General features: G+C 37.3%; 1 protein-coding gene across 1 annotated transcript in view; it reads left to right on the forward strand.

Moving 5' to 3' along the window:
• The window catches only part of VN2R555 (vomeronasal 2 receptor 555), a 41,615-nt gene extending 15,274 nt beyond the window's left edge, over positions 1-26,341 (forward strand). The window contains 3 exon segments of the mRNA NM_001102452.1: positions 11,289-11,516; positions 16,199-16,322; positions 25,419-26,341. Coding sequence (NP_001095922.1) covers positions 11,289-11,516; positions 16,199-16,322; positions 25,419-26,341 — 1,275 coding nt within the window.
• The last annotated feature ends 589 nt before the right edge of the window (positions 26,342-26,930 follow it).

Genomic DNA, 26,930 nt, shown 5'->3' on the forward strand with positions numbered 1-26,930 from the left:
ATTATTCATTTTATACCATATATTACTTTCCATTACTTGTTTATTCATAAATTCCTCCCTTCTCCAAAGATCTGTCAGGTAAACTATTCTATGTTCTTATTTAGTTATGGTACTAGTCTTTATATCTAAATCATATACCCATTTTGATCTTATCTTGGTGTAGGGTATGAGATACTGTTCTATACTTATCTTCTGCCATAGTTTCCAATTTTCCCAGCAGTTTTTTTTAAACTAATGAGTTTTTCTTTAAAAAGCTTGGATTTTTGGGTTTATCAAACACTAGGTTGCCAAGGTCATTTACCTCTGTATATTGTGTATCTAATTAATTCCACTGATCTATTTTTCCATTTCTTAGTCAGTACCCAATTATTTTGATGATCACTGCTTTATAGTATAGTTTGAGACTGGTATTGCTAGGTCACCTTCCTTCACATATTTTATTAGTTCCCTTGATATTGATCTTTTTTTCTTCCAGATAAATTTTGTTATCATTTTTTCTAGTTCTATAAAATAATTGTTTGTTAGTTTTGATCAGTATGGCACTGAATAAATGAATTAATTTAGGTAGAATTGTCATTTTTATTATATTAGCTCATTCTTCCCATGGACAATGAATATTTTTTCAATTGTTTATATCTGCCTTTATTTGTGTAAGAAGTGTTTTGTAATTGTGAACATATAATTTCTGCATTTTCCTTGACAAGAAGATTCCTAGGTATTTTTTATTGTCTAGAGTGATTTTAAATGGTGTTTCTCTTTCTAACTCTTGCTGCTGATTTTTTTTTGAAATATTTAGAAGTACTGATGATTTATGTCTTTATTTTGTATCTTGAAACTTTACTAAAGTTATTAATTATTTCAAATATTTTTAGTTGATTCTCTAGGATTATCTAATAATACAATCATATCATCTGCAAAGGGTAATAGTTTAGTTTTCTCATTGCCTCCATACTTGTTTCCTCATAATTGGAATGAATTCATTCCACCTTTCCAACTTGAAGCATCGACATCCCCCCCCCCCCCATTAGAAATCAGATTACATAATCTGGCATCCTGGTTTATATCCTATTATTTTCTTTGATGCATAAATATTTACCGCCCCCCCCCTTTTTTTTTTGCATAGCAGTTCCAAGCTGAGGAGTCCTGGTAGTGATTTGTTTTTGTAAATTTATTATGGTTGGACTTGAATATTAAATTAGTGGTCACCAGGGATTTAATTTCTGAATCCCAAAATGAATTACTCAAGTAAATGGAATTATCGGACTTTATTTTTACAATAGCAGAAAGATATTAAGGAAGAGAGAAAAGGGGGAGAGAGATAGACAGAGAGACAGACAAACAGACAGACAGACAGAGAGAGAGACAGAGAGAGAGACAGAGAGAAAGAGAGAGAGAGAGAGAGAGAGAGAGAGAGAGAGAGAGAGAGAGAGAGAGAGAGAGCAAGCTTCTTCTGACCCAGGTAGAGATTGTAAGGCACCAGTCAGGGGAAAGGAGTCTCAAGACAAAGGGGCCTTTTTCAGAGGTTCACACCTCCAGAAAGGGCAAGGAACCAAGTCAGCCTTTACACTCACCACAGTGATCGTCTAAAAGGAAAACAGTCTGAGGTCTCCTGCAGGGGCTCCTCCAGGGGTCCAGTTCCACAGCCAAGTGTCTTCACTCTCAGTCCAAGTAACTGCCTCCCAGTCTTTCCAAGTGACTGATGATCTTCACTCCAAGCCTGAGTGATTGATTGATCTCTGTGTGTCTGTTTCCACTATTTAAAGACTTTTTCTCTTGTGTCACCTCCCCTAAATTTTACTTCTACCAATCACAGCAGATACTTTTCTCCAGGTCTGCCCACTCTTTCACACGTGGGTCACAGATCTCCCACTCAATGTATGAAATGGGTGTTCACACCTTTTGTGGTTTGTTCATACCTTTTTGTGGTTAAAATGGGTATATCTACTTTAAGGACTGGGTTTACACTTTGGGGATTAAAATCTAAAAATAGACAGGGGATTACAATTTAATATTCACAATGAAGGAAGAGCTAACTACCTTCATTATTACAATCAGGGAAGAGCTACATCCGGTCTTCACATTTTATAATTGGCATACATTGCTTAATAAATTGATATGTACAGAACCACAAATTTCTATCTCCTGAGTTACCTTCAGCCTTCTCTCTCGCAGACTTCTGTCCTCCTGTAGACTCCTTATTTATCAGACAGCTTCATTGATGCTGCAAGAGAAAACGAGAAATCCATAAACACATTCTTTAATAGCACTTGATCAATTTCATATATGCTTACTCACTACAAAGATTATCCATGCTGCTAACCTTAAATCTGCAATCCCATCTCTTTAATTTTAGTAATGTCTTTTCCTCCGATATAAAATTGTCATTTACATGCTTAAACAGAAAGATTGCCTTACTTTACTACAAACTATAGAAATATAAAAGCAGAAACAAAATCCATATCACAGGTTATTCAGGACTTTGTAAATCTGGAAATGGCCCTACCTCCTGTTTGTGGCCAAAAATTAAAATAGTTTGTCTAGCACCAAATAAATTTCTAACTAGATATTCTATCACCCCAAAACCCAAAACCACATTAAAAATGACTGTATGGCCATTTCAGCTCTAAAACTATTTTTAAAGTCAAATTTAAGTTACAATATTGAAACAAACCCCAAAAATTCTCACAATAAAAAATGCTTTTAATTTTCCTTAATTTAAAAAACCTCATACACACCTCACACACTCCCCTTTGGGGAGGTTGAAATACTAGGGATTTATTAGTCAATTACATTTAGGTTCCATCCTTTCACTCTAAACCTCTGATACTACTTTAAGATAACATAGCACTCTGGAATTTCTGCTGCAAGTTCCTAAATTAACAAATGTTACTTTCAACCTCTTAAGGTAAAATGATCCTATTTAAACTTTTCCTACTTCTACTAAATTTTTGGAATAGCTCTGTTCTTTCTAGGTTCTCTACTTAAAGGGACTTTGCTCAGGGTAAATAGAATTTTCAGGGTAAATAAAATGGGCAGTTTTATGTCTGTTACAGAAACATTTCTAGTCAACGAAAATGATGAGAAACAATACTTATCCAGATCCAATATCTTGGGGCTCCTTTAGATTTCTTGTAGAGATGTCTTCTTTAGGAATCCTTCAGATTCTAGGCTATGGGAAAATCTTGTCCAGGCTTTTGGCTCCTAAGAAATGTCTTGAAATAAAACTTTAATAGGTTTTAATCGCTTCACCCACACTCCAGAACTGGGGTGGTAAAATACAGGACATTCCTAGAAATTTGAGTTTCCCAGGTGAGAAATGCCTTTATTAGCAGTCATATGCCAAAGATCATCAGAAATAATGATCACAAAACCATTAGTTCTCTCCAATTAAAAAGTAAAATTAATTATCAGTATTGGCTGGTTATTAAACAACAACTTTTCTATTGTAATGGTTGCACTCTGGAAATTTGCCTTAAAAATTCAAAATCAGGTTATAGTCCATGACTCTTTTTACCTTTTAAAAACCAAAACCCATAACATTCTTCTCCAAACACAAAACGTAGGATTACTAGGAAAGCTTAAAAGTTACCTTTAACTCTGAATACTTCTACAATTCCTTTCTTTCTTTTTTCTTTTTCTTTTTCTTTTCTTTTCTTTTTTTTTTTTTTTGCTCTAATTTACTTTTGGCTCCAAGTTTGCCTTTCTCTTATCCTTGCCTCAAACCACTTTGGCCTAAGGCTAAAGCGGCTCCTAAAGAGGAAATTTACTGGGTCAGTTTAAAAGGTTCAGGGTTTCCTTACCCTTTAAAGCAATCCCTTTTCCCCATTATTTCTTGTCATTTACACCAATTCAATGACCAGTCAGGTCTGTAGTTGACCATCCTAAAATGAACTTTCTTTACTCCAGAACTCACACATACCTTGCTATTAGAAAACAATTAACAGCTTGAAAAAAAATGAAATTATAGCACTCAAATAACCAGGTTAGAACCTAGAATAAAATGCACCTTGTTACCAATATTAACTGCACTTGATACAGTATATTTCACAAATTAACAAGACCAAAACTTTGGAAAGAAAAATTAGACCTTAAGGTTAAGAATTTCTGGCCCTCCTTTTGCCTCCTGCTGGATATTCGTATCTAGATTGCCAGCTCCAGTCTTGCCTCTTCACTTTTTGGGAGGAATTCATTGTTTTTTTTTTTATTTTTATTTGGTCATTTCCAAACATTATTCATTGGAAACAAAGATCATTTTCTTTTCTTCCCTTCCCCCCCCCCCCCCACCTCTCCCACAGCCGATGTGCAATTCCACTGGGTATCACATGTGTTCTTGATTCGAACCCATTTCCCTGTTGTTGGAATTTGCATTATAGTGTTCATTTAGAGTCTCTCCTCAGTCATATCCCCTCCACCCCTGTAGTCAAGCAGTTGCTTTTCATCCCACAGTTTATCCTCTGCTTGTGGATAGTGTTTTTAGATCCCTGCAGGTTGTTCAGGGACATTGCATTGTCCCTAATGGAGAAGTCCATTACGTTCGATTGTACCAAAATGTATCAGTCTCTGTGTACAATGTTCTCCTGGTTCTGCTCCTTTCACTCTGCATCAGTTCCTGGAGGTTGTTCCAGTCCCCATGGAACTCCTCCACTTTATTATTCCTTTTAGCACAATAGTATTCCATCACCAACATAGACCACAATTTGCTCAGCCATTCCCCAATTGAAGGGCATCCCCTCATTTTCCAGTTTTTGGCCACCACAAAGAGCGCAGCTATGAATATTCTTGTACAAGTCTTTTTCCTTATTATCTCTTTGGGGTACAAGCCCAGCAGTGCGATGGCTGGATCAAAGGGCAGACAGTCCTTTATCACCCTTTGGGCATAGTTCCAAATTGCCCTCCAGAATGGTTGGATCCATTCACAACTCCACCAGCAATGAATTAATGTCCCTACTTTGCCACATCCCCTCCAGCATTCATTACTTTCCTTTGCTGACATGTTAGCCAATCTGCTATGTGTGAGGTGATACCTCAGAGTTGTTTTGATTTACATCTCTCTGGTTATAAGAGATTTAGAACACTTTTTCATGTGCTTATTAATAGTTTTGATTTCTTTGGCTGAGAACTGCCTGTTCATGTCCCTTGACCATTTATCAACTGGAGAATGGCTTGATTTTTTGTACAATTGATTTAGCTCTTTGTAAATTTGAGTAATTAAACCTTTGTCAGAGGTTTTTATGAAGATTGTTTCCCAATTTGTTGCTACCCTTCTGATTTTAGTTACATTGGTTTTATTTGTACAAAAGCTTTTTAATTTGATGTAGTCAAAATTATTTATTTTACATTTTATGACTCTTTCTACATCTTGCTTGGTTTTAAAATCTTTTCCTTCCCAAAGGTCTAACAGGTATACTATTCTGTGTTCACCTAATTTACTTATAGTTTCCTTCTTTATGTTCAAGTCATTCACCCATTCTGAATTTATCTTGGTGTAGGGTGTGAGGTGTTGATCGAAACCTAATCTCTCCCACACTGTCTTCCAATTTTCCCAGCAGTTTTTTTAAATCAAATAATGGATTTTTGTCCCAAAAGCTGGGGTCTTTGGGTTTGTCATAAACTGTCTTGCTGAGATCATTTACGCCAAGTCTATTCCACTGATCCTCCTTTCTGTCTCTTAGCCAGTACCAAATTGTTTTGATAACCACTGCTTTATAGTATAGTTTGAGATCTGGGACTGCAAGTCCTCCTTCATTTGCATTTTTTTTCATGATTTCCCTGGATATCCTTGATCTTTTGTTCTTCCAAATGAACTTAGTTATGGTTTTTTCTAATTCAGTAAAGAAGTTTTTTGGTAGTTCAATGGGTATGGCACTAAATAAGTAAATTAATTTGGGTAGGATTGTCATTTTTATTATGTTAGCTCGTCCCACCCATGAGCAATCAATGTTTTTCCAATTGTTTAGATCTAGTTTTAGCTGTGTGGAAAGTGTTTTGTAGTTGTGTTCATATAGTTCCTGTGTTTGTCTCGGCAGATAGATTCCCAAGTATTTTATATTGTCTAGGGTGATTTTGAATGGTATTTCGCTTTCTAATTCTTGCTGCTGAAATGGGTTAGAGATATATAGAAATGCTGATGACTTATGCAGGTTTATTTTGTATCCTGCAACTTTGCTAAAGTTGTTGATTATTTCGAGTAACTTTTTGGTTGATTCTCTAGGATTCCTTAAGTAAACCATCATATTATCTGCAAAGAGTGATAGCTTGGTCTCCTCATTGCCAATTTTAATACCTTCAATTTCTTTTTCTTCTCTAATTTCTACTGCTAGTGTTTCTAGTACAATGTTAAATAATAGAGGTGATAATGGGCATCCTTGTTTTACTCCTAATCTTATTGGAAAGGCTTCTAGTTTATCCCCATTGCAAATGATGTTTGCTGATGGTTTTAGATATATACTGTTTATTATTTTTAGGAAAGGCCCTTCTATTCCTATACTTTCTAGTGTTTTCAATTGGAATGGGTGTTGTATCTTATCAAAGGCTTTTTCTGCATTTATTGAGATAATCATGTGATTTTTGTCAGTTTTCTTGTTAATATGGTCAGTTATGTGGATGGTTTTCCTAATATTGAACCATCCTTGCATTCCTGGTATGAATCCTGCTAGTCATAGTGGATGACTCTTGTGATGACTTGCTGGAGTCTTTTTGCTAGTAACCTATTTAAGATTTTTGCGTCTATATTCATTAGGGAGATTGGTCTATAGTTTTCTTTCTCTGTTTTTGACCTGCCTGGCTTTGGGACCAGTACCATGTTTGTGTTGTAGAATGAATTTGGTAGAACTCCTTCTTGGCCTATTCTGTCAAATAGTTTGTTTAATATTGGGGATTAGTTGTTCTTTGAATGTTTGATAGAATTCATTTGTGAATCCATCTGGACCTGGGGATTTTTTCTTAGGGAGTTTTTGATGGCTTGTTCAATTTCTTTTTCTGAAATGGGGTTGTTAAGGTAATTTATTTCTTCCTCTTTTAGTCTAGGCAATTTATATTTTTGTAAGTATTCATCCATATCACCTAGATTGCCATATTTGTTGCCATATAATTGGGCATAATAGTTTTTAATGATTGCCTTAATTTCCTCTTCATTAGAAGTGAGGTCTCCTTTTTCATCTTGGATACTGTCAATTTGGTTTATTTCTTTCCTTTTTTAAATTAGACTGACTAGTACTTTGTCTATTTTATTTGTTTTTTCAAAGTACCAGCTTCTAGTCTTATTTATTAAATCAATAGTTCTTGACTTTCAATTTTATTAATTTCTCCTTTGAGTTTTAGGATCTAATTTAGTCTTCATCTGAGGATTTTAAATTTGTTCACTTTCTAATTTTTTAATTTGCATGCCCAATTCATTGACCTCTGCCCTTCTTAATTTGTTAATATATGAACTCAAGGATATAAATTTCCCCCTGAGTACTGCTTTCGCTGCATCCCATAGGTTTTGAAAGGATGTCTCATCATTGTCATTTTCTTCAATGAAGTTATTAATTGTTTCTATGATTTGTTCTTTAACTAACTGGTTTTGGAGAATCATATTGTTTAATTTCCAATTAATTTTCAATTTACCTCTCCATGTTCCCTTACTAATTATTATTTTCATTGCATTGTGATCTGAGAAAGTTGCATTTATTATTTCTGTTCTTTTGCACTTGTTTGCAATGTTTTTATGCCCTAATACATGGCCAATTTTTGTAAATGTACCATGTGCTGTAGAAAAGAAGGTATATTCCTTTTTGTCCCTATTTATTTTTCTCCACATGTCTACTAACTCTAATTTTTCTAAGATTTCATTCACTTCTCTTACCTCTTTCTTATTTATTTTTGGTTTGATTTATCTAGTTTGCATAGAGGAAGGTTCAGATCTCCCACTAGTATAGTTTTTCTATCTATTTCGTCCTTGAGTTCCTCTAGTTTCTCCTTTAGAAATTTGGATGCTATGCCATTTGGTGCATACATGTTGAGTACAGATCACAGTCTATACTGCCTTTTATCAGGATGTAATTACCTTCCCTATCTCTTTTAACTACATTTATTTTTACTTTGGCTTTGTTGAATATCATGATTGTGACTCCTGCCTTCTTTTTGTCAGTTGATGCCCAATAGATTTGGCTCCACCCTCTTACTTTCACCCTATGTGTATCTACCTTTCTCATATGTGTTTCTTGTAGACAGCATATGGTAGGGTTTTGGACTCTAATCCACTCTGCTATTCGCTTGCGTTTTATGGGTGAGTTCATTCCATTCACATTCAGAGTTATGATTACTAGCTGTGTATTTCCCAGCATTTTGATTTCTGCTCCTTTACCTGCCTTTTCTTCTTTCATTATTGTCTTCTACACCAATGTTTGCTTTTGAACAGTCCCCCTTGTTCCCACCCTTATTTTACTTCCCTTTCTACCCCCTCCCTATTTATCCCCCCCTTATTTTTCCTTTAGTCTTTCTAAAATTAACCCCCCTCTCCCTCCCTCTCTTGTACTGCTTCCCTCCCCACCAGACTGTTTGTTACCCTTCTACTCCCCTTTAGGGCGCAAATCTATTCTCTGCCCCCAATGGATTGGATTGTTTTTCCCTCTTTGAGTCAGTTTCAAAGCACGTAAAAGTTGAGTATTTCCTGTCTCTGACCTCTTTACCCTTCCAGTGTATCGATGTTCTCCCCCCTCCCACCATGAGCTTCTTTATGACATATAAATTTACCCCCATTTGTTTCTTTTCCCATTTCTTTTAATATTAACCTATTTTTAAGCTCTAGTTATATATATATATAAATATATGTATGTATACTCATGCATATGTATTTTTGCATGCATATATCTATATACCTATTTATGTCTTGTCCTTTCATCCTATACAGTTTGTTGCTATTCCCTCTAAGTATACTTCTTTTTGCTGCCCAGCTAATAACAACAGTTTTTAAGAGTTACCAATGACCTCTTTTCTTATAGGGATACATATCATTTTAACTTATTGAGTCTCTTAAAATTTTTTTTTGTTTTTCTTTTCCCCCTCTTTTTTAATTACCTTTTGATGATTCTCTTGAGTTCTGTGCTTGGGCGTCAAATTTTCTGTTCAGGTCTGGTCTTTTCTTTACGAATTCTTGAAATTCTTCTATTTTGTTGAATGACCATATTTTCCCCGGTAAGAATATAGTCAGTTTTGCTGGGAGGAATTCATTGTTAACAACTTTCAGACATTATTTGCTAACGTTTAAATCACAAGCATTTGAAGTTATTAGAGAAGTCTCCACCTAAGAAATCCATTAGACATATAATACATGCAAAAGCCCACAGAAAAAAATTGGAGAAGAAATCCAGAACTTAAGTTCTTAAGCTTCTATGAGAAGCTTTTTTTGGCAAACCTTTATAACCATTTAAACCTCAAGCCATTGTATCTCAATTCATGAAGAAACTTTCTCTCTCTTAATCAACTTAAAGCAGTTACTCAGACTTTCAGTTGAACATTCAGGCTCTCACACTCCAACTCAAGTTTCCCATTAAAAGCTTTCAGCCAACCATTCGCGTCTCTGACCAGCTCTCCTGGCCCTCACCTCTCTCTTGTTCTTACCCTTCTGTTCTGACCTGGTTTTTCTTTGGGTTCATTTCTCGAGTCATTGGTTGAAGACTTCTTCAATCTCTTGACCTGCTTCACTTAAAACAGACTTCAGAGACAATATCTTTTCCTCATTAAATGAAACCCCACCTTGGCCAGCTTACCTTTGGATTGGCCTTTGTCACTGTTTGCCATTTATCCAATTACTTGCTTCTATCAGGTCCACACTTCAAAACCATGTAACTCAAGGCCGTATTTCTAGGTGGTTCTTTGGGCTGCTGACTCCCCCCACCAATTTTTGGGACAACAGACAAGCTGTTACCCATGTCCAAGAGCACCCTGGTGGCTATGGACAAATGCCTGATGCTCAACTAGTATTCAGGCTAGTAGTTTCTGAATAATGGACCCTAAGGTAAATGACAATCCCAGTTAGGTGGGTTTAAGCAAATGCTAAGTACTATTTTTGTCTTAGGTAGTTTCCCCATTGTATCAGAGACCCTTTCCCAAGAAGACCCACACCTGGGCGGGGAGCATCCTTTTAGTATCTATTGTAAGTAGCCCCTTTCCTTACACCCTAGCCTCTGGCTATGATTCCTTTCCCAAGCTTCATGATATCCTGTCAGTATAGTTTGAACACCCCCATTTTCTTGTAGTTATGGTAATATCAATCATCTTTCCCTGCTCCTGGACCTCCCCAAATGGTATATAGGTCTTTCAAATTCTTTCCTTGTTGGAGTTGTTATCTAGTGTGGTGGCACTCCCAGGGATAATATCCCCAGAATCCAGGGTGTAAATCCTGTGAAAGTTGAGGTGCCAGACTCTGAGTAAAGGGCCAGATATTGGGCTGACTAAATAGGGGTTTTTTTCTGACTACTTTGGTAGTTCTGTGTTATTTCCAAATTAACAATAGCTTCATTGAAGGACATTAGGAAAAGCAAGAAATGGAGAGAAAAGGGAAAGAATTCCAGAAGTAGAAGACTGCCAGAGAAATGTCTACTGGAGAGAAAAGATGAATGAAGTATCTTGTTTATGGATAAGCAAGGAAGACGATATCTCTGGGTTAGAAAGTAAATGGTGTGGAGTGGTGTAAAGGTACAGAAGACTGGAAAATTTAGGGGAATGGCACTAGTACATGAAATACTTTGCCATATGGACGATTTTGTATTTTTTTTGGAGGTGATAGAAAGCCACTTGAGATTATTAAGTGACATAGACAGAGCCGTACTTTAGAAAAATTACTTTGGCAGTTGAATAGAGGATGGATGGTAGGCGGATTGACTTGTGCTGTGGCAGATAAAGCCACCTGGAAGCTCTCTGTACTGTAATAGTCAATTAGCAAGGAAATGAGGTTGCAACATTATTAGGGAAGAAAAGAGCTTCAATTTGAAAGACATTACAAAGGATAAATGAACAGACCTTGGAAGTATATTCGCTAACTTGGATGAGAGGTGGTGAAGAGACATGGCTGAAACTGAGGTTGTAAACCTTGGGTATGTAATCAGCATGGTAGGTCCAGAGATCCATTTCTATGTGTCCCAGTAGAAAGCCATATTTTTTTATCATGCACCCAAATGAGACTACAGCATTCAATAAGGCTAAAAAACAGGCCCAGTATCTTTCATATTACTTATAAAGTTGAATTCTGGGGAATCTTTCTCTTGGGTATTACCCTTCACTAAAGTTTGCTTTTTCCTTTTTAGCTGCACTCCTTCCTGAAGAACACCCAGTTTAAGAACAGTGCTGGTGATGATGTGTTTGTAGAAGAGAGTAAAAGTTCTGAAGCTCAATATGCCATTATGAACTATGTGATCTTTCCTAATGAGACAGAAGCTCTGATAAAAGTGGGTCAGTTTGTACCTAAGGTTCCACTTGACAACGATTTCACAATCCATGTGGATGCCATCGAGTGGGGCTGGTGGAATTCCAAGGTCAGAGACATTTTGAATGTTAAATTCACACTTTTAATCACGAGAACAGTTTTTGTCCTATTTGGTTGACTCTACAATGCAGATATTTCTGAATATAAGATATCCAATGAGTATTTGAAAAATGATCTTATAGATGCAGCTAATAAAGAGACCTCAATAATCCATCTAGTCCATTGTCTTCCATGAGAAAATTGCTGTCACTAACTTGTTTAGTAATTCTTCAATTTATGGCCAACATTTCAAATTACCATTTTTGCCACTTTAAAAAGAGTTATAAATATTTTTGTATATCCTAAGTTATAGTTTATTTTTCTTAGTCCTTACCCCTCTTTGAATTTTTGTTCATTTGTTTCAGTTGTGTTAGACTCCTTGTGACCATATTTGGAGGTTTCCTGGCAAAGAAAATAAAGTGCTTTCCTACTTCCTTCTCCATTTAATTTATAGATGAAGAAACTGAGGCAAATAGGATTAAGTGACTTGGTCAGGATCACATAGCTCACAAGTGCCTGATATCATATTTGAACTCAGGAAGACTCATGTTCCTGACTATGCCTGTCACTGTCTTTGATGTGCCACCTGTCTGCTCTCTGTTAATCTACCTTCTGATTCCACTTTCTCTCTTTTTTGAGCAGTTTATGTAAGACTGAATTTGAAGTGTCAGCTTCTTATCCTTTGTTTGAACAGATAATCTTCTTGTGTACCATGGTTATGTGAGATACTTTCCTCTAACCTTCTATTCACTTCTCCACTTATTGTATTTATTTTCTTGTAAGGGGATGATGTGAAAGCCCCTCCCATGGGTTTTTCTGGTAGCTACTGTTATGGTGCTTAGAGAATCTAGCCCCAGATGCTTGTATACTTAGCAGTCTAAGAGTCAAGCCACAACTCAGGCTAGTTAGCTCAGGTAGCTCAGAAGTTGAATTCTGTGAGCGGGGAAAGGGGTTAATGTTGAAAGGGTTGGACTTGATTATCTAAGAGTGTGGTCATCAGGAATTTAATTAATTCCAAAGATATTTATTTACAATTTATTTACAAATTATAGAAAGAGTGAAGTAAGAAATCAGAGAGAGGATAAAGTAAGATATCTAGTCTAAACACGAAGTAATTTATTTCTGCACCCCCACCCCCAGGCAGGGAGAGTTAGTTTCAGCTGGCCTTGGCAAAGCTGAGGACCTACAAAGTTTCTCAAGAGGATAGGTCTTTCCTGAGGCTGCTCTCTTCAGAGAACAACCAACAGTTAAGAGTCAGCTCTTCACTCACCACATGTCAGTCCCTATTCACCAGCCTCAACTTGAAAACATGAAGAATTGAATCTCTTCAGGAAGTTGTCACTCCATTTTAAAGACATTTTCTCTTGTGTCACTTCCTATATCTTCCTCTAATTTTACTTCTACCAATCACAATTGATGCTCTGCTCTAGGACTGCCCATAAGGCAGTCAGTCAATTCTGATTCATCACCCACTATCGCACACACGGGTCACAGATCTCCCACTTAATGATTAAGTGGGATGTTTGCATTTTTTGGTGATTAGATCGAAAAATGGGCAAATCTCTATACTCAACTTTAACTAGGGTATTCTAAAAATAGTCTGGGTTACAAATTAACTTTTCACATTGGGGGAGAGTTAATTAATTTGTTATAATCAAGGGAGAGTTAAATTTAATCTTCAAAATTCTCTCTCAGGAAAGAATGCCTCTGGTCAGCAAAGACTGCTATCTTAAAGAGACAGTGAGACAGAAAGGAGAGCTGAGAGCAAAAGACAGACAGGATGAGAACAGGGAGAGACAGAAACAGACAGAGGGAAAGATTGATGCATAAAGAATAATCAGGCAACTGAGTCAGAGATGCATGGGACCTAGGGAGGCTTGTGATGTGCAGTCACAGAGACCTGATTTATTGGGAATGTAAGTGTAGTATTTATACTGTTTTACAAAGGATGTAATATATTAGTAAGATGATTACATGTCAGAAATATTCACTCTTAATTGGCAATTAAAGGACTTAGACCAATTAAAATATTTAGGTATTCTATATAATGAGCATGCATATACATCATATCCTAAACTTCAAAGGGTCTCTTTGGTGTGCAATCTATGACAACAGGAATTCCCTGGGAGTATGACTGTGGTGCCAGGACCTATAGATAAGTAGGAAGTCACTCTGTCTCAAGATAGAGTCAAAAGTTGTGTTAACCTGGTCAGGTTTATGTCAACTTGGTTGGAAATGTTCTGAGCCAATTAAGAAAGCCGATTAAAAAGTCAGCTGTCCTCAAGATAAGATTTATTAAACCTGCAGGTTCATGACTCAGGTCTTGCCAAGAGTCTGGGCTGATTTGCAAATATGTCTTTTCTGGCTGCTTTTGCATCAATGGGTCTGGGATGTCCTTATGGACTTGTCATCTTCCAATCTTTCAATTCCTCTCTTAATATCATAAAAGCATAAAAAACCCACTTGCAGGTAAAGTCCAAGTATTCTCATTTATACTAGTTTTTTATTCTCTTGATATTTTTTTCATAATTCCTATATAAGTTGAATCTATTCATGAGTAATAATTTATTAACATTCTGTCTTTAGTTTTTCTAGTAAAGTTATTCAAGGTTATGAATCTATATCCTTTGCCTTCTGGAATATGGTATTCCAAACTACATGATCCATTTGGGTGGCAATTGCCATTAGATCTGTGATCTTTACCATGATTATAATTAATTCATGATTACATGAAGACAAATGATTTTTTTTCTTTCTGGATGCTTGTGTTATTTTTCATTTGAATTGAAAGCTCTAGATTTTCTCTAGAATTTTCTGAGAAGTTTCATTTTGGAGATCATGCCACAGTCTCAGTGTGAGTGAGTGGATTTTTAAAAAATTCATTTTTTGTTCTCTGGTTCTAAGATATAGGCAGATTTGTTTTAAGATTTCTTTAAATTTGATATCTGAGTTCTCATCTTGGTAATGGAACTCAGATACTCTTATGATTCTTATTTTTTCTCCTCTATATATTTTGAGATAATTTATTTTTGTTTTCAGATACTTTATTTTCTTTGATTTTTCAGTCTTTTGACTTTAATTTACAATCCTTGTTTTCTCATGAAGTCAATGGTTTCTATTTGGTCCATTTTTGGTGTTCAGAGTTTGTTATTAGGGTAGGTTTGTATCCATCTTGTTTCAATCTATTTAATCTATTTTCAATTTTTCTTTGAAATCTTTCTTATTTCTCTAAATTTTCCATTCAACACTGATTTCACTGATTAAAAACAATCAACTGTTTAAAAATCCTGTTTGTTATTACAACGCTCCTTTCATAGTATACAGTTTAGAGTCTGATACCAATCCTTATTCCTGGAAGATCAATTGTGGGTACACATTACTTTCATACCATCGTGGATTTGTGATCCAAAATGAATAGTGAGGGACAGACCTAATAGAAAGTACCAGTTCCCATCAAGGTGTTGGGTTGTGCATTTAGGACTTGCTCTTTCCTTGGTGCACAGACTTATATGGCATTTACCTGTCCAAACCCTTTATCTAGAATTGCTAGATCTCTCTGTATAATCTTTATGTCAGCTTGGATTTGAAAAATGATTGAATTTTTCTTGAATCTATGACAATTTGTTCTGATCCATGTCTAGATCTGTTTGAAAAGCTGGGGTTTGCAATTATGCTGTACTATATTCTCATATTCAACCATCTTGAGTCTATATTCAGCCCTTCCCAAGACATGTCTTTAATTTTTGTTTCTTTTGAATAAGACATTCTCATTGTCCATCACTTCTACCTACTTTGTCATCTGGGGTCCTCTTGCCCAAGATTACATTGTGCTTAGTCTCCCCTCTAGTAATGATAGTTGAGAACTTCTCCAAAATAGCACTAAAACTACCACTCTCAAAAAGAATCTCTTTCAACTTGAAAATATATAAATGGCAGAAAAATATGTGCAATAGGGATATGATTGGGGACTTGATGTTAAAGAATCTCTCCTGCAGATATGAATAATGTGGAAATAGGTTTTGGACAATGGTACATGTATAACTCAGTGGAGCTAATTGTCAGATTTGGGAGGGGGAGGAAAGAGTGTGTGTGTGGGGGGAGATCATGAATAATGTAACCATGGAAAAATATTCTTAAGGAAAAAAGGAAAAAAAGGAGAGACAACAGGAACAAGCAGATATCCACAAAGACTGTAATCCAAACTTACCAGTACAACAGGGTATTCTGCTAGATTTCTTACCTCCTTCATATAATTTACATTAAATATTAATGAAATAAAATGAGTATTTTATATCACATACAATAAAAAATTACAAATAGCAGTAACAAGGGAAGAGGCATTATTAAGCAGTTAATGAGTGCAAGGTGGTTTATAAATTTTATCTTTTTATGCTCCCAGCCATCCTATGAGTTAAGTAGTATTATTATCCTATTTGAAAGCTTTAGTAAACTGAAGCACAGAAAATGTAAATGACTTGGCCAAGGTATTAGAGCTAATATATTAAGCTGGATTTAAATTCAGGTCTTCCTGAATCCAAGATCAGCAGTGTATCTATACTACCAATAACTTTCTTCAGCAGCATCTGCTAAAGAAAGAGTTACATAGAAAAATAAGCTTCCCCTTCCCACCCCCCCCAACCTCAGAAACTCTCATTTAATGAAATGTAGCCCATTCTCCTGTTATTGCTTTAGGTTCCCTGTGGAGTATGCAGTGACAGTTGTGGTCCTGGATTCAGGAAGACTCCTTTGGAAGGGCAGCCCATCTGCTGCTTCGAGTGCTCCCAGTGCCCAGAGGGAGAGATTTCCAGCCAGATAAGTGAGTTTCTGCCAAGAATTCTCTTTTCGTTGTTCTTCATATGGAAAATAACTAATGAGATTTTCTTCTGTAGTCATACCCACAACTCCCAGGAATATCATGCTCTGTGTAAGAGATCATTTTAGGTCAAAGAATATCAGAGTAAATATCCTAAAATTAGAACATCTGATATGGTGCCTTTGACCTCACTACATGATGATAAATAAAATCTACAAAACAACTACTTCCTGCTTTATTTCTCTGATAAGTTGATAGATCTTCATCTTGTCTTTGATACAATACTTGATGAGAGAGGATATATACATATATGCTGTACTGGGGTGAAACAAAAATTGTTCACAGTTGTGGTAGAGACTTGAAGAGAGAGAGGTTTTGCAGGACAAGCCAAGATGCAAGAAACAAGGCTGGGGACCTGTCTGTCCATCAAGAAGAAGGTTCCAAATGGAATGTTGCCAGGAGGAGAGGCAGTTGAACCTGACTGAAGGGGAAGAAGCTGAGAACTGATCCCTGTTAGCTTCTGTCCATGGGTGAAGGACCCTTGTAGGGCTGGTTTGGCTCTGAGGTTCTCTGACCAAGGGAGAAACCTCCACTCTCTCTCTCTCTGAGATTTGACTGACCAAGAGTTGGAGGAAAGCCAGGCTGAAGGAGAGACTTTTCTTGGTGGCTTGCTGAGGGGGAAGAAGCTGAACTGATCTTATTTAGCTTCTGTCCCAGGCTGAAGGACCCTTGAGGGGGGCTTCTGAAATTAGGCTGAGAGACCTTGGTGGCTTTGTGAAGAAGAAAGAAGATTTTAAACAGTTGTCCTCCATCTATCTCTCTAACTGTCCCTCTGAATCACAATTGTGGCAAGACTGACTATTTCCACAACCCTCCTAAATTCTCCTTTGTAAACCTTAAAATTTCACAGACTTAAGAATGTTAAAAATTTTACTCCACATTGAGGAATCCTCCAATTCCCTACTTGAAATAATTCCCTACCAGATAGTGAGAACTCTACTTGAATGTGAAAACTCCTTGCTATGGGAGGATCTCTACCCCACCATCCCTACTTGGGACTGCTTTAGGGGAGAAAACTCCTTGCTAAACAATGAAAGTACTTGAAAACCATACTTATAAAGGAAAGGAGTTCTTTGAGTCATGGCTGTTTTTGGAATTGATACAATGGGATGCTAGGTGCCTATAAAGGTGGGGCAACTTGTAAACTACTTAGACCTAAAAGGTGAAAACTTACTTAGAGGTTTTCTCTTAATGAAATTAGTCGACACAGCAGCATTTTTTCCTGACTTTCTAAAGAGATTAATCTACTCAGCTGTGAATTCAAAATGGGCTGTCTTTTGGAAAACATCTACAGTGATTGGTAGATGGAAGAACTTAGGGGAGGTGACATAGGAGATTTTGCCCTTAAAAATAACAGCTCAGAGAAGAGCTAGAACTCATTCAGATTGAGGAGGATTCATTTTGAGGAAGACTGATTCTGAAACATTCAGATGGAGGAGGGAGCTGGTGAAAGCAGCTGAGATGATGCTGGCCTGGTGTCACTAGAATCCTTGCTTAGACAGATCTTGTGGTGAGTGTTAAAAAACTGACTGATTTCTCTCTTAAGACTCAGGTCTAGGCCATATTGGCTCGAGGCCCTTCATACTTATTCCTTTCTTACTCTCTCTCTCTCTCTCTTTGATTACTCATTGTATTCTTAATTAAAATTCTCTATAAAACCCAGTTGACTTGGGCATATTCATAATTGGGAATATATTCCCTGGCGACCACCTTATATTTAATTTAAAACAAGACACTGTAGAGAAACATATTTTCTGTGGTCAAATTTACTCACCCTCTCTTATATCTATCACAATTTATATCTTCCACCATTTTAACTCACTACAGTTTAAGACCTCAACCATTTTAAATCTCACCTTATAGTTTAGGGAAACCCTCGTCCCTCTTTCCCCAGTTTCCCATCCTGTTGTTTTCCAATAAACCCCTTAACTGAGAAAGAAAACTAGAGTATTTTATAGTCTACTCAGGGGGGAGGGAGGAAGTCAAAAGGCTTCAAGAAGTGGGTAGTTAAGGAAGGGAGTGAGGGAGGAAAAGGGTTGGAGGAGATTAGGAAATAGATTAATCCATTAGCCTCAGTAGGGTTCAGTAGGCAGACCCCAGAGCATTCCCCTGTGGCAATATCTCTCTCTGCAGCATCTCTCTCTCTCTCTCTCTCTCTCTCTCTCTCTCTCAGCTATCTCCATTGTAACTAGGTACCCTCAGATGTGGCAGCAACAAGAAATGGTGTCAAAACAGATTATCATTTTCTATTTCATTTGGCATCCTTCTGTCTCTGTAGCAGCATCTCTCAGCATCTCTATCTCTATCTCTGAAGTAGTCCCTTTACCTTCATTGTAACCAGGTACCTCAAGGTGTGTCCCCATACTAGTAGCAGCCCCTGGTCAAGCCAGAGTACATCAGTCACTGCAGCAACCAGAATTAGTGTCACACAGATCATCAGATTTTCATTTTGAATTGGTAGACTATTGTAAAACAGACATTGCAATGTTGCCTACATAATCTATACTGTCCCTACCATATGGGTTATTCTACTATATAGAATATGGTATACCCAAAAGCAGGCAATAGCTGCCAAGACCACCATACCAAAAACCACTTGTTTGAACATTTTGAAGGATTGTGGGGTTCGAGTCAAATTAGAGGTGCCAAATGAAATAGAAAATGTTAATCTGTTGTGAATTATTTCTTGTTGCAATGACTGGATACTCTGGCTTGTGACTAGAGATCAGCTGCTAGTAGTATGGGGTCACACTTGCCTATTTGCAATGGAGATAGAAGTACTTTGAGAGACACTGAGAGATAGAGAGAAAGATAGAGGGAGATGCTGCTACAGATATAGGGATGTTGCCACAGGGGAATGCGCTGGGGTCTGCCTACTGATCCCTACTGAGGCTAATGGATCAATCTATTTCCTAATGTCCTCCTACCCTCTTCCTCCCTCACTCCCTCCCTTAACCACCTGCTTTCTGGGGGCCATCAGTCCATGACGCCTTGACAGAGTCACACGTGGTAGCTGGGGAGACCACAGAGTGGTCCTTGGTGAGATGTGACTGCCCACTCTATCCCCCTTACATGACTTCTTTCATCAATGTCCCTTACCTATGAATTGACATGATTATTATTCCCCCTAGTCTCAAAAGAAATAATGCAAGAGCAAAACACATGTACCCTAATTCTCCAAAACATCACCAAAAGATCAGACCTCAAACCCAATCCCAAAAAAACTATCATGGATTAACTTTTACTTAGGTATATAATTCCCAGCAAAACTGCAGCTACAGGCCAAGCCCAAAACTTTATCTTGAAGTCAGCACACAAATCAATCATAGAGGCCCATACAATATGTACAGGTACAGTACAGGTACACTAAGCTTCAATATGCCTCAGTGACTCAATTATACAAATCGGTAACTCAAAGTCCCTAGTAAGCCACCTGTGATGAAATCATTTATCTTGTATTCTGTCTGTAATCACAATACAAAAATATAGAATGTTAATCAAGTGATTTGTTAAAAGTTAATGTATCACTTTTCCAATTATCTCTCTTTGATTTTTGTATATCTGCATGCCAAGAAAATAGGTATAAAAATAAATCCCAGGCCTGGGAATGTCGGAGCAGCTGTCAGATGCAAAGCAATCCCATGGCTGTTATGATTAAACTGTCTTCCATTTGTTATTTTTGTTGACTGATTGTTCGCCATCTGTTGGGGACCCTGGAGTCACCAGTGAGGTTGGACCCTGACCGTGGCACCCGCTTCTTGAAGCCTTTTGGCTCCCTCCCTCCCCCCTGAGTGGACTATAAAATACTCTAGTTTTCTTTCTCAGTTAAGGGGTTTATTGGAAAACAACAGGATGGGAAACTGAGGAAAGAGGGATGAGGGTTTCCCTAAACTATAAGGAGAATTTAGGAGGGTTATGGAAAAAGTCAGTCTTGCCACAATTGTGATTCAGAGGGACAGTTAGAGAGATGGAGGAGAACTGTTTAAAATCTTCTTTCTTCTTCACAAAGCCACCAAGGTCTCTCAGCCTAATTTCAGAAGCCCCCCTCAAGGGTCCTTCAGCCTGGGACAGAAGCTAAATAAGATCAGTTCAGCTTCTTCCCCCTCAGCCAGCCACCAAGAAAAGTCTCTCCTTCAGCCTGGCTTTCCTCCAACTCTTGGTCAGTCAAATCTCAGAGAGAGAGAGCAGAGGTTTCCCTTAGTCGGAGAGCCCCAAAGCCAAACCAGCCCTACAAGGGTCCTTCACCCATGGACAGAAGCTAACAGGGATCAGTTCTCAGCTTCTTCCCCCTTCAGGCAGGCTCAACTGCCTCTCCTCCTGGCAACATTCCATTTGGAACCTTCTTCTTGATGGACAGACAGGTCCCCAGCCTTGTTTCTTGCATCTTGGCTTGACCTACAAAACCTCTCTCTCTTCAAGTCTACCACACTGTGTATAAGGTAGTGGGTGCAAGATTTCATTGGGGAATTAGTCACAAATAAGAATTGTGGAGGTAGTTCCAGGAAAAGTGTTCCAGACACAAAGGAAATTAGTAGTGGTGATTGAAATGAGACATGCTGGATGTCTAAGAGTGCAGAGTGATGCTTATATTGAGTGACAATGTGAGGATTATGATCTGAGATCAACCTGCAAAGGTCACCAAAACAAGTTGGGTTCCTGTTGAAATATAGTGGTGCTACACTCCCCATTTGCTCCAATTCAGAGGCAATGTTTGCTTAATGCTCTTCCTCCCTCCCTCCAAACAACATTTGTGATTATGATGTGAGTATCCTTGAGTCCCTGAACAGTAGCTTTGTTCTGACTCTGCAGGCTATCTTAAGGAAGCATAAAATCAGTCAGAAGATGCCTGAGAGCAACAGAAATAAAGGAAAGCATTAGGGAATAATTAAATCTTCACTGGTAGCTTTTGTAGGTTATAGCTACCCCTATCAGACTGAGTTTTTTCTTTCCTTTTCTCTTCTCTCTCTTTCTCTTTTTCTGTATTCTCTGTCCTTCAGGTTTTGTCTCTGTCTCTCCATGTTTTGCCTCCAATTTCCTTCCCTATCTTTCTTTATACTTCTCTCTCTGAAATCTCTCTCAATTTCTTTCTTTTTGTGTCCTTTCTCCCTCTTCCTCCCCACTGCTTATCTTTGGGGGTGCCATACAGGAACTCTGGGCTTTATATGTTGTTTTAACTGTGCCTTTGCTTACCTGGGTTTGTCCACATAACGTCAAACAAATGTCTACTACAGGACAAGGATAAAATATTTTCTTTCTAGGAGTATAATTCCAAGAATTCACAGCCTTAGACTCACCGAGAAGGCAGTATGATTACACATTTACATATGGGAAGAAGGAAACTGTTTAGTGATACACAAAAATGGATCACAGTGATACTACTTGGCATTTGATTCAATTATGAATTCAGTATTGTAGTCTCTCCTTACTGATTGTTGACTGGCTTCCTAAAGCAAACCTTACATTCTTTCCACAGATTCTTAACAAGCTTATTAAGAGAGGCAGTCCTTCCATTAAATGTTTCAGGTATCCCCAGAAGTTGCTAAGGTCCCTCAGATGGTTCTATTCTAGACCACACTTTTCTATTTGCATCCTGCTCCGGGACATTACAGAGCTTTTTAGTAGAGCTGTATAATGCCTCAAAAGAGCCTTACTTGACTTCTCACATTGCAGACAGAGTTCATATAGATTATTTATTTGATGTCACATAATGTCACAGATTGTGACTTTTTTTAGAAAGACAACCTACAGGTGGTACATTAGACTGCATATCTAGAACAGATAGTACTGTGATTGGGTTGGATCCAGTGTTGTACAGAAGCTGGAGAGTAGCCTATTATAAATATGGAAACCTTATAACTCTATTACCCCAATCTTATTCCAGAAATGAAAGCTGGTATTTTAAAAACCAATCTATTAACAGTGTTATTTACCTTTTGTGGGATATGGAGTAAGACTTTTTTTCAAAGGACTGAAAAGGAAAATGACTCCAAAAGCAATTGAGAGGCACATAGTGGATGTGAAGAGATTTGGTTTTATCATGTAACCAATGAGCTCACTAAAAGAAGAATATGAATACCAGGTGTATAAGAGTAAACAATGAAGGGTAGTAATAAATGAAAGTGTTATAAGGTGAGTGTCAAGAAAGAGAAGTGGCCAGTCACATTGTTTCCTTGGTATGTTCACATTAGGAATTAGTGGGAAAGTCTTCATCATTTTGGAAGACCTGCAGTAGTCTCCCAAACTTGTGGGACAAGAAGGACAAAAGAGCGTCACAGGTTGGGAAGTCAGAGATGAATTCTGATTTTCCAGAAAGGAAAGAAACCCCAAATCAGTGGATTCATCGATGCATCTGAATTTTGAGTGTTGAAGAAATTGTGAGGAGGGAAAGAACATTGAAAGCAGTCAAGTAAACAAGACTAATGATGAAAATGGAGGATGAGTTAAGGAGATGAATGTTTTAATAATTGACTTTGAATGTCATGCATAATTCTGACTGAGGATGTGGGTGGACAGGGAAGATCCTAATTCTCAAATGAGTATAATGAAAAATGGTTTAAAAAATTCACTATTTGCCCTAACATATGTCTACATTCAGAAGAAATTCTGTTTGTAATTGAACAACTGCTAAAGCATAGCAGGTTTTTCAGAAATCCTTTCTCCCCATGCTTTCTTTAACACATGAAACCTAGTGTAATTACATGACTCTAAAATGTTTGCTATGCCCTTTCCAAAGATTAATACCCATAGACAGACTAACAGTCAAATATTCTTTCTCTCTGCTTTATTGTTCAACTCATATGCCAATTTTTATCTAGAGCGTGACATAGAAATATCAGAGTTGTTAGAGAATGCTAAAATAATTTATCTTTTACTTTTTAACATTTTAACAAACATCAAAAATGAAGTTATGTGACTAGGGTCTACAACAGGACCTATGACTTCACAGGTAAAGTGAATTTAAGGATTAGGAAAGGAGTTAATGGAATTGACTCCAACGCTACAGATCAGCAATTTAGCTGAACCTTCTTTTCTTAGCTTTGCCTAGAACATTGAGGGGCTGAATACCTTTAACAGGGTTGAAAATCAAATGTATAAGAGGGAGGACTTAAGAGAGTTAGTAAGAATGGGTAAATTGAGTTCTGCATTGTGGTATTTTTGAAGTCAATATATTATCAGATATTGGAAGAAGACTGAATGGTCCCATTACTCATCAAATGATATAAACTTTTTGCCTTGCCTTAGCTTTATTCAAGTCAAGATAGTTGGTTATTTTCCTTTGTACTCAAAGAGGACAAAAACGATATCACTATTTTTAGGTCAATGTACAGTGTCTCCTATATTCAGAAGCCATTTACCTAGATGCTCATGGTGGTGTTGTGGATGGAGCACTGGACTTAGAATAAGGAAGAATCATTTTCCTAAGTTCAAATTCAGTCTCAGACATTTACTATTTGTGTGATCTTGCCAAATGGTTTAACTCTATTTACCTTGGGTCCTCATCTATAAAATAAGTAGGTTGAGTACAAATAGATGACATGAACATTTGGGGTGGAGATATCTCTAAGTTTGTCGATTTCGACTTCCTTTTGAGCAACTCCAATTTGACTTTCCTCATAAAACAGAACACTCCCTTTCATGCAATGAAGCATGATCCTGTGGTATTGCTTTCCATGTCTCAAATCAATACTTAAATTGTGTAAATTGTAAGAAATGTGGAGTTTATGGTTTTACACATAATTTGAATGCATTTTTAAATTAAATGTACTTTGTTGGTGATAGTGGTTACTAAGTATAATAAAAAATTTAAATCATTGAAAAAATAATCAAAATAAAAAATAAAATGTAGAAATATTTCTTGAGTGCAGATATACAAGGAAGGAAGTTTTTCCTTCTGGAAAATAAAATCTTCATGCTCCTCCTATTATTTGGACATGATAAATATTTTTTTGGTTTGCAATAAAATAGTCATTATTGTTCCCAGATCACTATTTATGGAAACTATTGATTTACACTTAGATCTTTTATTTTTATTTTGCTGGGGATAAAAAAAAATAAATCCTTATAAATTTTTATATATTTATAAACATTTCCTGTTTTGAAAACGTAAATGACCAAAAATCATGTTATATGTAGACCAACTGCACTTCCCACCAATATATACAATGAAAATGCCAAGGAAACTTCTCAAATTCAACTATATTCAAAAGACATTTACCTAGGTACCCATGATGGTGCCCTAGATGGATCATTGGGTTTAGAATGAGGAAGAATTATCTTCCTGAGTTCAAATTTGTTCTCAGACATTTACTAGCTGTATGATATTGACAAATCACTTAATTCTATTCATCTCAGGTCCTCATCTATAAAATGATCTGAAGGGGGAAATGCCAAACTCCTCCAGTTTTTGCCAAGAAAATCTCAAATGGGATCTCAAAGAGTTGGATATGACTGAAAAAAATGAATAATTATCTTCTTCAAACAATCATTAGTGTCCATTTTCAAAACTTAGAATTCTTTAGAGTAGAAAGAGATCTTAGAAATCATTAAATACAACTCTGTCTTTTTGTCAAAGAGGAAATTGAGTTCCAGAGATTCTAAATGACTTTCACAAGGTCATAGAGCTTGCTGATAACAGTGGATTATGCTGCCTACTCAAGTCTCCCATCTTTTGTCAGCTAACAATTCTTCAGGTGCTTAGTCAATCAGAATAAGGTCAGAGGCTGAGTAAAAATGATTTGAGATCATATTTAAAATTCATGAAATTAAAATGAGAGTCTGAGATGAGATAAATTATAAACTGTATTTCAAGGTCAGGATTTTGAGGTGGAGGTTTAGAAAAGAAAAAAAGTGGGTCTAAGCTTGGCTGCCATGCTTGTTGGTTACCAGTGACATTGCCTCTTAGAAAAGAGGGAAGGGGATTTTGTATCGATAGAGGCTGAAGGAACTGTTGCAGCTATCATGATTATTTCCTAACCTGGGTATAAGAATATTTCCAGGAATATAAATATTGAGTGTTGACCTCTTTTCTGTCTTCTATAGATGCAGAGCATTGTACAAAGTGCCCAGAGGATGAATATCCAAATAAGCAGAGAGATCGCTGCCTCCCCAAGGTTGTCACCTTCCTGAACGTGCAAGAACCTTTGGGAATGACATTGGCCCTCATGGCTGTCTCCTTCTCATTTCTGACAGCTCTGATTCTATGGGTCTTTGTGAAGTTCCAAGACACTCCCATAGTGAAAGCCAATAACAGGACTCTCAGCTATACTCTCCTCATCTCTCTTATCTTCTGCTTCCTCTGCTCCCTGCTCTTCATAGGTCATCCTACAGTTGCCACGTGTCTCCTCCGACAAACAGTATTTGGAGTTGTCTTCACAGTGGCTGTTTCCTCCATTTTGGCCAAAACTATGATAGTGGTTCTGGCTTTCAAGGGTATCAGGCCAGGGAGCAGGATCCGCATGTTCATGCATCCTAGAGTGTCCATCTATGTTGTTCTCTTCTGCTCAGGGATTCAAGTGATTTTCTGTGCTCTTTGGTTGGTTATCTCTCCCCCTTTTCCAGAGGCAGACACACACGCCGAATATGGTCACATAATTCTTAGATGCAATGAAGGCTCTGACTTTGTATTTTACTGTGTCCTGGGCTACATGGGCTTTCTGGCCCTGGGGAGCTTTTCCATGGCTTTCCTGGCCAGGAACCTGCCTGACACCTTCAATGAAGCCAAGTTCATCACTTTCAGCATGCTGGTGTTTTGTAGCGTCTGGGCCTCCTTTCTGCCCACATATCACAGTACCAAAGGGAAAGCTATGGTGGTGGTGGAGATCTTCTCCATCTTGGCCTCCAGTGCTGGGTTACTGGGATGCATCTTTATTCCCAAATGTTATGTGATCCTCTTGTGCCCAGACAGGAATACCCTGGAACAGATCCAGAATAAAAAAGATTCCAGAGGCAAGATTTTTCTGTAGCAAGGACTTATGCTTCCAGTTCTGTGAACATTAGGCTTGAAGAATAACCCACATTAATCCAGCATTGCCATTTGTGTCCGTTTTTATGTTTTCAAATCCTATTTAATATGTTTCACATTATCTCTGGCTATTTTCTCAAATTCTACTCACAAAAATTTCCCAGAATACAATGACTTTTGCTTTATGCAGATGTTGCTGCCAATTATGGTAGACACTGCTTCCAGAGAAACGTGTAAAATCTTGAAGTACCAGATTTTCAGAATGTTTCAGGGTTTTAGTGCTTCCTTTGGGGGAGTGAGGGAATGGGAGAAAAAGAGTTATGATGAATCTTTCCTATCCCTCCTACCAAGTGTCACTTATGTTTAAGGCTTACTTCACAAGCTGAGTGAACTATAACTTAATGGCTGAACTCTGGGATCTTTGGTTTCTTATCCAGAACTCTACAGCATTTTAATCATTTTATTAAATTGTTTTGAATGTATCTTCTTTATTGTTTATCACCAGTGACAGGGAATTGTGGGAATTCAGTGAACTACACGAATATCATCTTGTGTCTCAATTCTGAGGCTAAATCTCTTCCTTTTCTTTT

The sequence above is a fragment of the Monodelphis domestica genome, chromosome 3 (assembly GCF_027887165.1).
Source record: "Monodelphis domestica isolate mMonDom1 chromosome 3, mMonDom1.pri, whole genome shotgun sequence".
In the NCBI taxonomy this organism is placed as follows: domain Eukaryota; kingdom Metazoa; phylum Chordata; class Mammalia; order Didelphimorphia; family Didelphidae; genus Monodelphis; species Monodelphis domestica.